Source organism: Cherax quadricarinatus, chromosome 97 (genome assembly GCF_038502225.1).
Source record: "Cherax quadricarinatus isolate ZL_2023a chromosome 97, ASM3850222v1, whole genome shotgun sequence".
Lineage (NCBI taxonomy): Eukaryota > Metazoa > Arthropoda > Malacostraca > Decapoda > Parastacidae > Cherax > Cherax quadricarinatus.
The window spans coordinates 11,727,467-11,744,567 of NC_091388.1; the positions used below are offsets into that span (position 1 = coordinate 11,727,467).

Below are 17,101 nucleotides of genomic sequence, written 5' to 3' on the forward strand. Positions count from 1 at the left end.
GCCTTCCATCCCTCACCCTCACAAGCGCTGTATAATCCCTACCAGTTTAGCGCTCCCCCATAATCTTTGTCATCGTGTGGGTTATTATCGAGCAGTGACGATGTTTGTGTTAGGCAGTGGACTGTTTTGTGCCTTAACTTGGTGACGATAACTGTGTATTTTATGCTAAGAATAAACCTTTGATAAACCTTTCATGAGTTCCTAGTTTTTTTTTTTTTTTAGTCTTGTATTAAGTAAATCTTTCTGCTTTTTTAGTGTTGTACTATAGCTTTCTTTTTTAGTGTACTATGTATACCTTTCATATTTAGTGTACTATGTATACCTTTCATATTTAGTGTACTATGTATACCTTTCATATTTAGTGTACTATGTATACCTTTCATATTTAGTGTTGTACTAAGTTAAAATAACTACAGGACAAATTATTCTACATTCTTGTAGTGCTTTCTTCTTGAAATGTAAAAATTCTCACTAATCATCTACACCGTCTACCCACCGAGCGGAAAGCGGACAAAACACACACAAAGATGCCGGTCACCACAAGTAGCAGTAACATTGGTACCCATGACCCATGATTCCTCTGTGTTAAATACTGGTACTGACCTATAGACTGTCTTGTTAGCTTAATATCTCTTATTATGTAGCCTTTTACCTGCCCTGTTGAAATATTAGAGGCACATAATGGGTCCAGAGACTGGGACCCATACCCTTCAGTGGGCATCAGTCAAAAGGGGTACATAGGCATACAATGAGTCAAGGAACTGGGCCCCAAAGTGTAATAGGCTAGGTAGGCTGTCAACACTTTGGGGCCCATCGCTAGGCCTGTCATGTCATGGTGGTTCAATAGTGTCATCCCGGGCGATGTGAACAAGTTAGTGAAAAGAAATTTGAGGTCCATGAGTCCCTGAGTTGTAGCTTAACTTATCCACAAGTTCAACCCTAAGTTTCACTCAGGACTGAACTTCGTCTATAAGTAGACTTGGTAAAGCTGAATTTTATTTAATTTTATATAATTTTATATGTACCTTCATATGTTGTAAGGTCAAGAAAAATATATAAATACTAATCCAAATTAGAAATACTTGTCACTTGCAGTAGAGAGAACGACCTACCTGTTTCTCTGAGATGGGAATAGCATGGGCGAAGACCGTCCAGGTAACAACCTCGTTACAGGTGGGTGTGGTTAGCGATCCCTCGTATCTGTAGAACTTATCCACGTTGTTGGGCAGGAAGGCCCGCAGCGGGTAGGTCGCACTCACACCAGAGAACATACCTGTGGGGCAGGTCAGGTGTTAGTAGTGGTAGGTTTGGGGGCCAACAGAGCTAAATAAGGGATCAACATAGGTAGGTCAAAGACAGAACTAGAGACAGACAGAAACAGAGAGAGACAGGAACAGAGAGAGAGAGCTAGATAGCTAGCTAGCTCCTCCATCATAACATGTAAACTCCTGCAGCGAGATACTGGGGTCGAGTTGCCGCCCCAGCACCAAGATATTACTCACCAGATTCGGTGATATTAAGGAGAGCATTAGTGAGAGGTGTGAGAGCTGGGTTATCAGTTTCTGACACCTCCAGCATCACTCCCAACACTGCCAGACCATCCTGCCTCTTGATAGCCTCAGCTAGTGAACCATAGGCACCATTGTAGTGTACAAGGTGGAGTTCCATGGGGTACCTGGGGTACAAGGCAATAGTTAATACAGGTAAATGTGCAGTAAGATCACAGTAAACAGTTGATATCACAATATGCAGAATAACCAATGTGAAAAAATAGTGAAATTCCAAGCGCTTTCGTGACTTCACATTTTGTGAGGAGTCATGAAAGTGCTTGGAATTTCACTATTTTTTCACAGTGGTTGTTCTGCACAGGTAAATATATATAAGAACATAAGAAAGAAGGAACACTGCAGCAGGCCTACTGACCCATGTGGAGCAGGTCCATGCCCCCCCCGATAAGCCCAGTGACCCACCCAGTCTGGTCACCGCCACTCAAGGAAGGAGCACGGCACCAGACCCAGCTGCACAAGCTAGTCAGGTCCAACTCACACCCACCCACACCCACTCATATATTTATCTAACCTATTTTTAAAACTACATAACGTTTTAGCCCCAATAACTGTACTCAGGAGTTTGTTCCACTCATCCACAACTCTATTACCAAACCAGTACTTTCCTATATCCTTCCTGAATCTGAATTTTTCCAACTTGAAACCATTGCTGCAAGTCCTGTCTTGGCTGGAAATTTTCAGCACATTATTTACATCCTCTTTATTTATTCCTGTCTTCCATTTATACACCTCGATCATATCCCCCTTAATTCTACGTCTTTCGAGAGAGTGCAGATTCAGGGCCTCAGTCTATCCTCATAGGGAAGATTTCTGATACATGGGATCATCTTTGCCATCCTCCTTTGTACGTTTTCCAGAGCATTTATATCCATTCTGTAATACGGTGACCAGAACTGAGCAGCATAGTCTGGGGTAGATTCAATATCACGGGTAGATTTGGATACCTGGTTGTACCTGGATACGGATGAGCAATTACTACAGCTAAATGTGTGTCCAGTTCCTGGACCCATTATGTACATTTGTAATCTTTTGACTACCGCCCACAGGATGGGTATGGGGTGCATAATAAACATTAAACTAACTAACTAGGGAAGATACACTTGTTATCACAGGTAAACTTTTTTACACCTGATGGTACCTGGGGTGAGGTACTCATTACTACAGGTCAGTCTTGGATCTATATTTTTGGGACCCTGAAGCTTGAACTATGGGGACCCCTGAAGCTTGAACCATGGGGACCCCTGAAGCTTGAACCATGGGGACCCCTGAAGCTTGAACCATGGGGCCCTTTGCAGTTAACAACAAGGTCCGTGTAACCACTGTCACCTGTAGACCCTCATAAGTTAGACCCAAATTTTTGAAAACAGTGTAGACTAAAGTGGCTTCAGAGGCCCATTCAGGATTAGGGGCCCTTTATTAGTTTTATAGATCTGTCCTTGACACAGGTTACAGTGACTACCAGTCAGCTTTCATCCAGTCATCACATGACAGTTATCACATCAGTCATCACATGACAGTTATCACATCAGTCATCACATGACAGTTATCACATCAGTCATCACATGACAGTTATCACATCAATCATCACATCAGTCATCATGTAAGTCATCACATGACAGTTATCACATCAGTCATCACATAAGCCATCATGTAAGTCATCACATGACAGTTATCACAAATCATCACATCAGTCATTACATAAGTCATCACATCAGTCATCATGTAAGTCATCACATGACAGTGTGATGTAGTTCAGCTGGGCTTGTGAGGTCTCTGGGGAGACCTAATTTAACCAATTATATGGTCACACCTTGCCTTGGCAAACGTCTGTAGCCACGCCCACGTCTGAGGTCTTTTGTTCTTGACGGCGTCAGACCTAGGCGTCAGGTTGTACACGTGGTTGTGGAGGGTGCTTGGACCACCATAAAAGCCCAAGGAAGAGCATGATCAGGAGATTTGAGTGGAGCTGCTGCTGGGGTGCAGAGCTCCTGAGCAGACTTCGAGCAGAGCTGCTGCTGGGGTGCAGAGCTCCTGAGCAGAGACTTCGAGCGCAGCTGCTGCTGGGGTGCAGAGCTCCTGAGCAGAGACTTCGAGCGCAGCTGCTGCTGGGGTGCAGAGCTCCTGAGCAGAGACTTCGAGCGGAGCTGCTGCTGGGGTGCAGGGCTCGGGAGAAGGCTGCTGAAGTCTCTGGAGGAGACTGTTGGAGGCATTGGGCAGAGTACTGGCTTGGCGCAGTACTCGTGCTGTGTAGGTCTTGGGACCTGTGGCTTAGTTCCTGTAGTGAACTGTCCTCTGAACTATATTGTAAGTTATATTCATTCTCGTCAAGTTGATTGTGTTCCCTGTCTCACTGCTTATACATACCATCCCATTTATCTAAACCACAATAATGTTCTCCTGTTCCCAAATATATTATTGTACAAGGACTTAATAATAAACTGTTTGAGTAGAATAGTAATATTCACTGTCCCCGTTATTTATTCTTATTTCCATTTATTTATGTTTAGTTAAAGTAGTGAGAGGGTGAGTAGTGTGGAGTGGTGGGTAGAGTAATGAGAGGTGAAGTTGTAGTCACCAGTGACCTCACATTACCTACCTAGCTACCGCTCACCTCTCCTGTCATCTACCTACCAACCTCCGCACTCATCCCTCCTACTGCCTCGCCTGTCCCCTATTTACTGACTCCCTCTGCTTACCCCCACATTCCCCTAACCATCACCCCCCTACATGACATGGTGTCTAAGCGGTGGTGGTTCTTCTTATTTTTATAGTAGGAACCAGTCCCATGTGCCTTATTTTTGACTGCTCGGTTATACTTATGTTATGCTACCATTTTTTTTCTTGTGTGTGTAAAGTAAATATCAGTGTGATATTATAATCCTAGTGACCTTAACTGACCTTTTTTCAGACGGTGGAGTTGGTTGTTGGTTTGAGATAATGGTGGAGAATATCAGTATTTGGGTGAGACTTGGGGGAAGCAATTACTGGCCGAAATTGAATATTTACAGAGGAACGAGAAGTCACCCAGCCTGCCTGGGAAGACTAGCCCACAACTGTCACCCACTGAAGAGATGCCTATGATTATTATCCACCTGATGTGCCCAGTCACTCAGTTGATGTGCCCCAGTAGATGTATTGCTGCCCTGGTCTGTCATCCATTGTAGTGGGTGTCTGTCTGCGTCACCCAGCCTCTGTGACCATCACCCACGGACCGCCAGTTACCCGCAGTTGCCAGGGATGGGTGACCGCACCTGCTGTTGATGACATGACGTGACCTCACCTCACCTAACCTCGAGCAACTGTCCATAGCTTGCTGCTGCTGATGTCTGCTGCTTATGATGCTACGGTTTACTGAGATGCTGTAGCCATGTTGTGATGCTGTGGCAGTGCTGTGTGCTGCTGTGATCAGATGCTGTGGCTGTGCGGTGATGTTGAGACGCTGCGGCCGTGCTGTGATGCTGGGACCGTGCTGCGATGCTGTAGCCATGCTGCGATGCTGTGGCCGTGCTGTGTGCTGCTGTGATACGGCCGTGCTGTGATGATGGATATGCTGTGGCCGTGCTGCGATGCTGCCTAGCTCAAGAGGAGATGGCGGTGATGCTGCAGTGGTGTGTGAGGGATTCTGGCTGGTGTGCCAGGACAGGAGAATCTACTATGAAGGAGTTGCCATCCTCGGAGATGTGTTAGGACATGAGCCGCGGAGATGGACTCCAGCTGCTGGGACCAGCCTGTTTTCAAGAGCGGTATGGAGGTGTATCCTGCCTTGCTGGTCGACCTGTACGACCGGTATGCGGTGATGTCCTGCCAGCCATGAGAGACAATTAAGAGTGTGTCCCCAGCCTACTTTGATAGAAGTGTTAGTGTTACCTGTGTGAAATAAGGTGACCTTGAATACTGTCCAGTGATTATGGCCGCCTTGTTTTATGAGGCCAGTGAATCCTAGTAGTGGCATAGGATAATGGAGGGTCTTAGCTGCGATGCCTGCCCTGTCTCGATTTTCAGATGTTGTAGTGTGCATGTGAAGTGTGCCGAAAATGCGACCTTGGTGGTCGTGAAGTGGTCCAGTTGCAGTTACTTGAAAGAATGTAACCCGTTGGAGCAGTTTTCCACGTCATAGAAGCCTAGAGAGGTTTGGCCCAATGGTTAACGTGCGAGGGTGACTAGCATTGGCTAGTGCATTTCTAGTAGAAGTAGGGAAGGCACTGGAGCCCGATATTTAGGTTTAAGGAGAAATGACGGGTAAGGAGGCTTTGCACCAAAGAGCAACTGTTATGCTGGCCAACTGCCAGGTGTACTGATTACGCTGCCTTGTGGTAGATGAGAAGGTTGAGGGAAATATATGTAGTTGAATAATTTTGTATTATGTATAATTTTGTCTTTGTATTGTAATAGAATTAAGGGGTTAGGATTAAAATAGTCTAATAACTAGGACAAATTGTCCTAGTTCTCAGATACTTTAAATTGGGGGAGAAAGGGGGATGTGATGTAGTTCAGCTGGGCTTGTGAGATCTCTGGGGAGACCTAATTTAACCAATTATATGGTCACACCTTGCCTTGGCAAACGTCTGTGCCACGCCCACGTCTGAGGTCTTTTGTTCTTGACGGCGTCAGACCTAGGCGTCAGGTCGTACACGTGGTTGTGGAGGGTGCTTGGACCACCATAAAAGCCCAAGGAAGAGCCTGAGCAGAGATTCGAGCGGAGCTGCTGCTGGGGTGCAGGGCTCGGGAGAAGGCTGCTGAAGTCTCTGGAGGAGACTGTTGGAGACATTGGGCAGAGTACTGGCTTGGCGCAGTACTCGTGCTGTGTAGGTCTTGGGACCTGTGGCTTAGTTCCTGTGATGAACTGTCCTCTGAACTATATTGTAAGTTATATTCATTCTCGTCAGGTTGATTGTGTTCCCTGTCTCACTGCTTATACATACCATCCCATTTATCTAAACCACAATGATGTACTCCTGTTCCCAAATATATTATTGTACAAGGACTTAATAATAAACTGTGTTTGAGTAGAATAGTAATATTCACTGTCCCCGTTATTTATTCTTATTTCCATTTATTTATGTTTAGTTCAAGTAGTGAGAGGGTGAGTAGTGTGGAGTGGTGGGTAGAGTAATAAGAGGTGAAGTTGTAGTCACCAGTGACCTCACCTACCTACCGACCTCTGCACTCATCCCTCCTACTGCCTCGCCTGTCCCCTACCTACTGACTCCCTCCTCTTACCCCCATATTCCCCTAATCATTACCCCCCTACATGACAACAGTTATCACATAAGTCATCACATCAGTCATCATGTAAGTCGATAAATTAGACACATGTGCAACTCTTGGGTATCTTTATTGAGGAAACGTTTCGCCACACAGTGGCTTCATCAGTCCATACGTAGGAGAAACTTGAAGAACAGGAGAAGAATGAGGTAATCAGTCCCTCAACCTTGAGTCGATGTGTTCAGTCCATCAATCTTGAATAGAATACGGCATATCAGCGGAGAAGCAGCTTATAAACCGTATGGCAGGAGAGGTGCAGCAGTCATAGGTGGTGTCACATTTGTTCAATGTGGAAGTAGGTCGTGCCCAAGAATTAGGCAAGCCATACGGTCGTGCCCAAGAATTAGGCAAGCCATACGGTCGTGCCCAAGAATTAGGCAAGCCATACGGTTTATAAGCTGTTTCTCCGCTGATATGCCGTATTCTATTCAAGATTGATGGACTGAACACATCGACTCAAGGTTGAGGGACTGATTACCTCATTCTTCTCCTGTTCTTCAAGTTTCTCCTACGTATGGACTGATGAAGCCACTGTGTGGCGAAACGTTTCCTCAATAAAGATACCCAAGAGTTGCACATGTGTCTAATTTATCAACATGTCGGTTCTCTGAACCATTCATCTACAAATCATGTAAGTCATCACATGACAGTTATCACATCAGTCATCACATGATATCACATAAGTCATCACATGACAGTTATCACATAAGTCATCACATGAGTTATCACATCAGTCATCATGTAAGTCATCACATGACAGTTATCACATCAATTATACGAGTCATCACATAAGTTATCACATCAGTCATCACATATCACATAAGTCATCACATAACAGTTATCACATCAGTCATCAGATGAGTCATCATGTAAGTCATATGACAGTTATCACATCAGTCACATGAGTCATCACATGACAACTACAATATTAACTTAACACACTTTTTCCAAATTTTGAAGTAGTCATGGGACAAGACCAAAATTTTGCTCATGGTAAGCATCATGATAGGCCTGTGATAGGCCTATCATGTTCCAGGGTGCAGTAGGATGTTGCAGGTTGCAACAAGAGAGTTTCGTGTTGCAATAGAGTGTTCCAGCTCTTGCATGGGGGGAGGCTTCAGGAACCTCCAGGAGTGGCAGAGAAGCACCTCATCTCGCGAGTACAGATCAATGGACGCCTCCGGAATCTCGTCTCCAGCAATTGAATATAAAGATGTAAATCAGACTGGCTTAAGCAGCCAATAACAATGTCTTTCCAATGAAGGAGGAGGAGGAGGGTAGTTGAAGTTCCTCTCCTCGTATATATACATCTTACTGTCGTCCAGTGAACACATTAAGAATTGATTTGACTTCCAGGGAAGGCAGAATGCTGGCTGAGGCACTCCAGAACTCACCTTCCTGGCTGAGGCGCTCCAGAACTCACCTTCCTGGCTGAGGCGCTCCAGAACTCACCTTCCTGGCTGAGGCGCTCCAGAACTCACCTTCCTGGCTGAGGCGCTCCAGAACTCACCTTCCTGGCTGAGGCGCTCCAGAACTCACCTTCCTGGCTGAGGCGCTCCAGAACTCACCTTCCTGGCTGAGGCGCTCCAGAACTCACCTTCCTGGCTGAGGCGCTCCAGAACTCACCTTCCTGGCTGAGGCGCTCCAGAACTCACCTTCCTGGCTGAGGCGCTCCAGAACTCACCTTCCTGGCTGAGGCGCTCCAGAACTCACCTTCCTGGCTGAGGCGCTCCAGAACTCACCTTCCTGGCTGAGGCGCTCCAGAACTCACCTTCCTGGCTGAGGCACTCCAGAACTCGCCTTCCTGGCTGAGGCGCTCCAGAACTAACCTTCCTGGCTGAGGCGCTCCAGAACTCACCTTCCTGGCTGAGGCGCTCCAGAACTCACCTTCCTGGCTGAGGCGCTCCAGAACTCACCTTCCTGGCTGAGACGCTCCAGAACTCACCTTCCTGGCTGAGGCGCTCCAGAACTCACCTTCCTGGCTGAGGCGCTCCAGAACTCACCTTCCTGGCTGAGGTGCTCCAGAACTCACCTTCCTGGCTGAGGTGCTCCAGAACTCACCTTCCTGGCTGAGGTGCTCCAGAACCTTCCTGGCGGAGGCGCTCCAGAACTCACCTTCCTGGCTGAGGCGCTCCAGAACTCACCTTCCTGGCTGAGGCGCTCCAGAACTCACCTTCCTGGCTGAGGCGCTCCAGAACTCACCTTCCTGGCTGAGGTGCTCCAGAACTCACCTTCCTGGCTGAGGCGCTCCAGAACTCACCTTCCTGGCTGAGGCGCTCCAGAACTCACCTTCCTGGCTGAGGCGCTCCAGAACTCACCTTCCTGGCTGAGGCGCTCCAGAACTCACCTTCCTGGCTGAGGCGCTCCAGAACTCACCTTCCTGACTGAGGCGCTCCAGAAGAACTCACCTTCCTGGCTGAGGCGCTCCAGAACTCACCTTCCTGGCTGAGGCGCTCTCACCTTCCTGACTGAGGCGCTCCAGAACTCACCTTCCTGACTGAGGCGCTCCAGAACTCACCTTCCTGGCTGAGGCGCTCCAGAACTCACCTTCCTGGCTGAGGCGCTCCAGAACTCACCTTCCTGGCTGAGGCGCTCCAGAACTCACCTTCCTGGCTGAGGCGCTCCAGAACTCACCTTCCTGGCTGAGGCGCTCCAGAACTCACCTTCCTGGCTGAGGCGCTCCAGAACTCACCTTCCTGGCTGAGGCGCTCCAGAACTCACCTTCCTGGCGGAGGCGCTCCAGAACTCACCTTCCTGGCTGAGGCGCTCCAGAACTCACCTTCCTGGCTGAGGCGCTCCAGAACTCACCTTCCTGGCTGAGGCGCTCCAGAACTCACCTTCCTTAACTCTGGTCACACTTATGATTTGCGTTTAAAGTATTATTCATCTTCGTTTCTTCCTGGTTCTTCTTCTCCTCGTCGTCTCCTCCTCCTTCAACTGGTGGAGGGTGTCAGTACACTTCTTTGTCAGCAAACCAGTGTCTCCTGACACTTGTTTTATTTGTCAGCAAACCAGTGTCTCCTGACACTTGTTTTATTTGTCAGCAAACCAGTGTCTCCTGACACTTGTTTTATTTGTCAGCGAACAAGACAAAGTGTCTCCTGACACAGGTCTGTGTCAGATGACTCGTGACACAAAATTATTCCTTGATCTGACTCGTTAGATACCTGGAGATAGCTCCGAGGATCAACGCCCCCGCGGCCAGGTCAGATTTAAGAACATAAGAACATAAGAATGTAGGAACACTGCAGAAGGCCTACTGGCCCATACGAGGCAGGTCCTTATCAAAACGACATCTACCTAAAGCTACTCAAGAAACAACTCCCGTACCCCCTTGACACCAATCAAACCCAGCCCCTCCCACTCATATATTTGTCCAGTCTCTTCTTAAAGCTACCCAAGGTCCTAACCTCTATCACCCCACTGGGAAGACTGTTCCACGCATCTACAACTCTGTTAGAAAACCAGTACTTACCTATGTCCTTTCTAAATCTAAATTTATCCAACTTAAATCCATTATTCCTGATTCTTACCTGGTTCGACACCCTCAGTACTTTATTAATGTCTCCCTTGTTTATGCCCGTCATCCACTTATACACTTCAATGATATCTCCCCTCATTCTACGCCTCTCCAGAGAGTGGAGATTTAAGGCTTTAAGTCTATCTTCATACGGGAGGTTCCTTACACAGTAAATCATTTTAGTCATTCTTCTCTGTATGTTCTCTAATGAGTCTATGTCCATCCTGTAGTAAGGGGACCAAAACTGAGCGGCATAATCTAAATGAGGCCTCACTAGTGATGTATAGAGCTGTAAAATAACTTTTGGACTTCTGTTACTTATACTTCTTGAGATAAATCCAAGTAATCTGTTGGCCTTGTTGCGCACACTAAGGCACTGCTGTCTTGGCTTTAGATTTCTGCTCACCATGACTCCCAAGTCTTTTTCACATTCTGTATGACCAAGCTCTACTTCACCTAGATTATAGCTTCGAGGGTTATTTTCATTACCAAGGGCAAGTACCTTACACTTGTCCACATTGAACTTCATCTGCCATTTTTCAGACCAAGACATTAATTTGTTCAAATCGTCCTGGAGTTCATTGATATCCTTCTCAGAGTGAATTATACGGCCTATCTTTGTATCATCAGCAAACTTACTCATGTCACTAGTAATCCCTTCATCAAGGTCATTAATGTAAATTATGAACAGGAGAGGGCCTAAAACTGATCCTTGTGGAATGCCACTAGTGACTAATCCCCATTCAGATTTCACTCCATTAATGGTAACTCTCTGCTTTCTATTGGTAAGCCATGCCTCAATCCATGCTAGAACTTTACCTCCTATACCATGAGCTGCCACTTTTCTTAAGAGTCTCTTGTGAGGTACTCTGTCGAAGGCTTTACTAAAATCCAGATAAACAATATCATATTCCTTATCACTGTCAACTGCCTTAAATGTTCTATTGAAGAACGTCAGTAAGTTTGTCAGGCAGGAACGACCTCTCGTGAATCCATGCTGAGATTCATTTATCAAGTTATGCTCTTCAAGGTGACTTCTGATAATGTCACCTATAATTGATTCTAATAACTTGCCCACTATAGATGTCAGGCTTATTGGACGGTAATTTGAAGGAGTGGACTTATCCCCTGATTTGAATATAGGAACCACATTAGCCATCTTCCACAACTCTGGCACAACACTGGTAAGGATGGACGCATTGAATACACTCGTTAATGGCTGACTAAGCTCCATCTTGCATTCCTTAAATACCCTGGAAAACAACTCATCGGGTCCCGGGGACTTATTTTGTTTCAGTTTGTCTATCTGTTTAATAACCATGTCCCTCGTGACAGTAATATTAGTTAACTTAAATTCATCAGGAACTAAATAATTGTTAATTACTGGAATCTCATTTACATCTTCCTGTGTAAAAACTGACAAAAAATAGTCATTAAATAAGGAACACATTTCCAGTTCATTATCCGTCAGCAGTTCATTCCCAGTTTTCAGAGGTCCTACTTTTTCCTTCACCTTCGTCCTATACACTTGAAAGAACCCCTTTGGATTAGTCTTTGATTCATTAGCAACTCTAATTTCATAGTCACGTTTAGCCTTTCTAATCGCCTTTTTTACTTCTCTTTTAAGCTGAACATATTGGTCAGTAAGGTTAACCTCTCCTCTTCTGATGCGCCTATAAATTCCCCTTTTCTCCCCTAATACATGCTTTAGCCTCCTGTTAACCCATTTGGGATCGTTATTATTAGACCTAATTTCTCTCTGGGGAATGTATATACTCTGGGCACTGTGTACATTATTAAGAAAACAATCATAAAAGCAGATCCCTTCATATTCATAAGTATGATTATCGTCAATAAAATCATTAGCTAGATAACCCCAATCAAGATTAGACAGATGTTCCCTAAGTCCATTATAATCGGCAGAACGAAAATCGGGGATTTTTACTGTATTATCATTATTCTTGCATTCCCAGTTAATGCTAAAAGTGATGGATTTGTGATCACTTGCGCCAAGCTCTTCAGTGATCTCCAGATTATTCACGAGTGTTTCCTTATTTGACAAGACTAGGTCTAGCAAATTATTACCCCTGGTAGGCTCAGTTACGCTCTGTTTCAGAAAACAGTCCTGAACTGTTTCCATAAAGTCACTGGACTCTAGATTACTTGTCAAAGAATTCCAGTCAATTTGACTAAAGTTAAAGTCCCCTACTATGACTACGTTACTGTGTCCAGAAGCCCTAACAATTTCGTCCCAAAGAAGTCTCCCTCTATCGTGATCCAAGCCTGGAGGTCGGTATATTACACCTAGAATTAGTTTTTCTTGACCCTCCACGAACTCTACCCAAACAGACTCTGTTACTGCTCCATCTATTTTTATACCTGTTTTTATGCAACAATTAATATTTTCTCGAACATACAATGCAACTCCTCCCCCCTTCCCATTACATCTATCCACATTGAACAACTTAAATCCCTGAATATTACACTCAGCAGTCATGTCCCGACTCTTTAAATCATACCACGTTTCAGTTAATGCAATGATATCAAAGTTCCCAGCACATGCTACCAAACGTAGTTCATTAATTTTATTTCTTGCACTTCGACTGTTAGCATAAAATACCATCATATGTTTTTTCTTCTGCACATTTTTCCTATTCATCTTTGTTTTTACACAATTTCTGATATTATCATTACCCAGAGTTACTCCATGACAGTTACTATTAAGATTCTTAATATCAGAGCATAAGTCAATATATCCATACTCATTATTTATCATTTCTAAACCCATACCTCTAACTAATCCTAGTTTAAGGTCCTAACAACCCCCTCAACTGAGTTAGCAAGAAAACCCACACCTGCCCTGGATAAGTGAACCCCATCCCTGGCATACATGTCATTTCGGCCATAGAAGTTGTCCCAGTTGTCAATGAATGGTACTGCATTATCCTTAGTGTTTATCCACCCAACAATTAATACCAATTGCTCTGGACAACCATTCATTACCAACACCTCTTCTTGGCAAAATGCCACATATAACAGGGCACCCCCCCTTCTTCCTAATTATGTCTATAGCTGTTCTGAACTTTCTAACTAAATCCTCACTTCTACGCTTGCCTACATCATTGCCTCCAGCACTGAGGCAAATAATAGGATTGATCCCATTACCGTTCATGATGTTTTCAAGCCGGCTAACACTGTCCTCCATCCCAGCCCCAGGAAAGCATACCCTCTGTCTCCTACTCCTGTCCTTCAAGCAGAATGCCCTATCCATGTATCTAACCTGGCTATCCCCAACAACAACAATATTCTTACCTTCCTTGTCGTTCATCGTGACAATCCCAGTAGTCGACTCACATTCGTCGGGTAGCAACGAGAATGCGTTGGAGGTTTCCACAGGAGTTTCCACAGCAGTCTCTTTCTTCTTCATCGTTTCTGGCTTTCCATTCGTCTTCTTGATCGTCAACTTCGTCGTCCCCTGCTGTCCAGCCACTGACCACGTTCCCTTCTTGACCTGAGGACTCGAAACAGGAGGACTACTACGAATCCTCTTGTTTTCCTCAGTCAATCGCCGTATCTCCATCTTCGCTGCCCTCAATTCTTCCTTAAGTTGCTGGTAAAGTTGCTCGATGGAGGGCATCTTGGTTCAGTCCACGGGAGCACACAAGACACTTCTTCACAGAGTTAAGTACAGGTCACCACTGAGTTAAGTACAGGTCACCACCTGGGGTAGGGAGGGTTAGCCAGCCAGTATAACCTGGGGTAGGGAGGGTTAGCCAGCCAGGATACTTGGGGTAGGGAGGGTTAGCCAGCCAGGATAACCTGGGGTAGGGAGGGTTAGCCAGCCAGGATACTTGGGGTAGGGAGGGTTAGCCAGCCAGGATAACCTGGGGTACGGAGTTTTAGTCAGCCATGATAACCCAAAAAAGTTAAAATTGACTTATTTCCAATGTGGACCTTGTATTTCCAGTGTGGACCTTGTATTTCCAGTGGGGACCCTGTATTTCCAGTGTGGACCTTGTATTTCCAGTGGGAACCTTGTATTTCCAGTGGGAACCTTGTATTTCCAATGGGAACCTTGTATTTCCACTACAAAGGATCACTCTAAATTTTTTAGTTGTGTAGTGTTGCGGTCAGGATGTTGAGAGTTGTTGTTCTTTATGTTGCTTCTGTATGTGTTGTTTACACTGTGGAGGCTTACCTGACTCCATCTATGGTGTGTGTAGGCTTACCTGACTCCATCAGTGGTGTGTGTAGGCTTACCTGACTCCATCAATGGTGTGTGTAGGCTTACCTGACTCCATCTATGGTGTGTGTAGGCTTACCTGACTCCATCAATGGTGTGTGTAGGCTTACCTGACTCCATCAATGGTGTGTGTAGGCTTACCTGACTCCATCTATGGTGTGTGTAGGCTTACCTGACTCCATCTATGGTGTGTGTAGGCTTACCTGACTCCATCTATGGTGTGTGTAGGCTTACCTGACTCCATCTATGGTGTGTGTAGGCTTACCTGACTCCATCTATGGTGTGTGTACACTGAGAGTAGGCTTACCTGACTCCATCTATGGTGTGTGTACACTGAGTGTAGGCTTACCTGACTCCATCTATGGTGTGTGTACACTGAGTGTAGGCTTACCTGACTCCATCTATGGTGTGTGTACACTGAGTGTAGGCTTACCTGACTCCATCTATGGTGTGTGTAGGCTTACCTGACTCCATCTATGGTGTGTATACACTGAGTGTAGGCTTACCTGACTCCATCTATGGTGTGTATACACTGAGAGTAGGCTTACCTGACTCCATCTATGGTGTGTATACACTGAGAGTAGGCTTACCTGACTCCATCAATGGTGTGTATACACTGAGAGTAGGCTTACCTGACTCCATCAATGGTGTGTTCAGAGCCTAGTGCCGAGTCAGCTCCCCAGTGGAAGTGGAACTGAGCAAAGATATAATCTCCCTTAAGCCCGCCGTCAGTGACGCGGGGAGCCGATGCTGCATCTATCTCAACCTGAGCTGGGGTGTGAATAAGTGCATAAGAATGGAGGAACACTATAGTAGGCCTACTGGGCCCATGCTAGACAGGTCTTTCTCAAACCCAGCCCCTCCTACTCATACATTTGTCCAATCTCTCTTAAAGCTACGTAAGGTTTTAGCTTCTGTTACATTGCTCGGGAGATTGTTCCACTGCTCGGGAGATTGTTCCACTCGTCTACAACTCTGAAAACCAGTACTTAGCTATGTCCTTTCTAAATCTAGGTACATATACAGATAAGGATGGTATAACCCCTGATAATAGATACCAACAAATTGATTTAGAGAGGAGTAAACACTAGGACATGTTGGAAAACATTTCACCCCTGAGATCTTAATAACTTTTAACATAGGTTAAAAAGACAGTATACATAGGTGGAGAGACAGTATACATAGGTGGAGTGACAGTATACATAGGTGGAGAGACAGTATACATAGGTGGAGTGACAGTATACATAGGTGGAGAGACAGTATACATAGGTGGAGTGACAGTATACATAGGTGGGAGAGAGTATACATAGGTGGAGAGACAGTATACATAGATGGAGAGAGTATACATAGGTGGAGAGACAGTATACATAGGTGGAGACAGTATACATAGGTGGGAGAGAGTATACATAGGTGGAGAGACAGTATACATAGATGGAGAGAGTATACATAGGTGGAGAGACAGTATACATAGATGGAGAGAGTATACATAGGTGGAGAGACAGTATACATAGATGGAGAGAGTATACATAGGTGGAGAGACAGTATACATAGGTGGAGACAGTATACATAGGTGGGAGAGAGTATACATAGGTGGAGAGAGACAGTATACATAGGTGGTGAGAGACAGTATACATAGGTGGTGAGAGACAGTATTGTGACGACGTCTCGCTCTGTGTAGAGCTTGATAAAGCTCTATGATCTACCTCTAATACCCAGGACAAGTATTATTGCCACTTGCCCTGGTTTACAAACAGTTGTATTGAACACTTACTACTACTGCTACTTTCAATTCCTTCTTCAAGATTGATGGATTGATCACATCAACTCAAGGCTGAGGGACTGACTACGTCAAACTCCTCCAGATCTTCACCATTCTTTACTGTATTGGACTGATGACGCCACTGTGTAGGTGAAACGTTTCCTCAGTAAACATACACAAGTGTTGCTCAAGTGATTTATCAACTTGTTGGTAATAAACAGTTGTTTACGAGAGGCACGAACACGTAAACAAAGTTGATGGATCATCTACTGAGATTGTGGGTTGATAGACACAGTGTAGGTCTACCATACACTGTGTAGGTCTACCATACACTGTGTAGGTCTACCATACACTGTGTAGGTCTGCCATACACTGTGTAGGTCTACCATACACAGTGTAGGTCTACCATACACTGTGTAGGTCTACCATACACTGTGTAGGTCTACCATACACTGTGTAGGTCTACCATACACTGTGTAGGTCTACCATACACTGTGTAGGTCTACCATACACTGTGTAGGTCTCCCATACACTGTGTAGGTCTACCATACACTGTGTAGGTCTACCATACACTGTGTAGGTCTACCATACACTGTGTAGGTCTACCATACACTGTGTAGGTCTGCCATAAACTGTGTAGGTCTACCATACACTGTGTAGGTCTACCATACACTGTGTAGGTCTGCCATACACTGTGTAGGTCTACCATACACAGTGTAGGTCTGCCATACACTGTGTAGGTCTAC

The 17,101-nt window shown here is 45.3% G+C and overlaps 1 protein-coding gene across 2 annotated transcripts in view; it reads right to left on the bottom strand.

The window, feature by feature from the left end:
* LOC128704985 (carbonic anhydrase 2) overlaps positions 1–17,101 on the bottom strand; it is a 383,971-nt gene that overhangs the window by 68,847 nt on the left and 298,023 nt on the right. For both annotated transcript variants that reach the window (XM_053800203.2, XM_053800202.2), the window contains exons 4-6: positions 15,229–15,367; positions 1,503–1,675; positions 1,113–1,273 (exon numbers count right to left, since the gene is read on the bottom strand). In XM_053800203.2, coding sequence (XP_053656178.1) covers positions 1,113–1,273; positions 1,503–1,675; positions 15,229–15,367 — 473 coding nt within the window. The remainder of the gene's footprint in view (positions 1–1,112; positions 1,274–1,502; positions 1,676–15,228; positions 15,368–17,101) is intronic.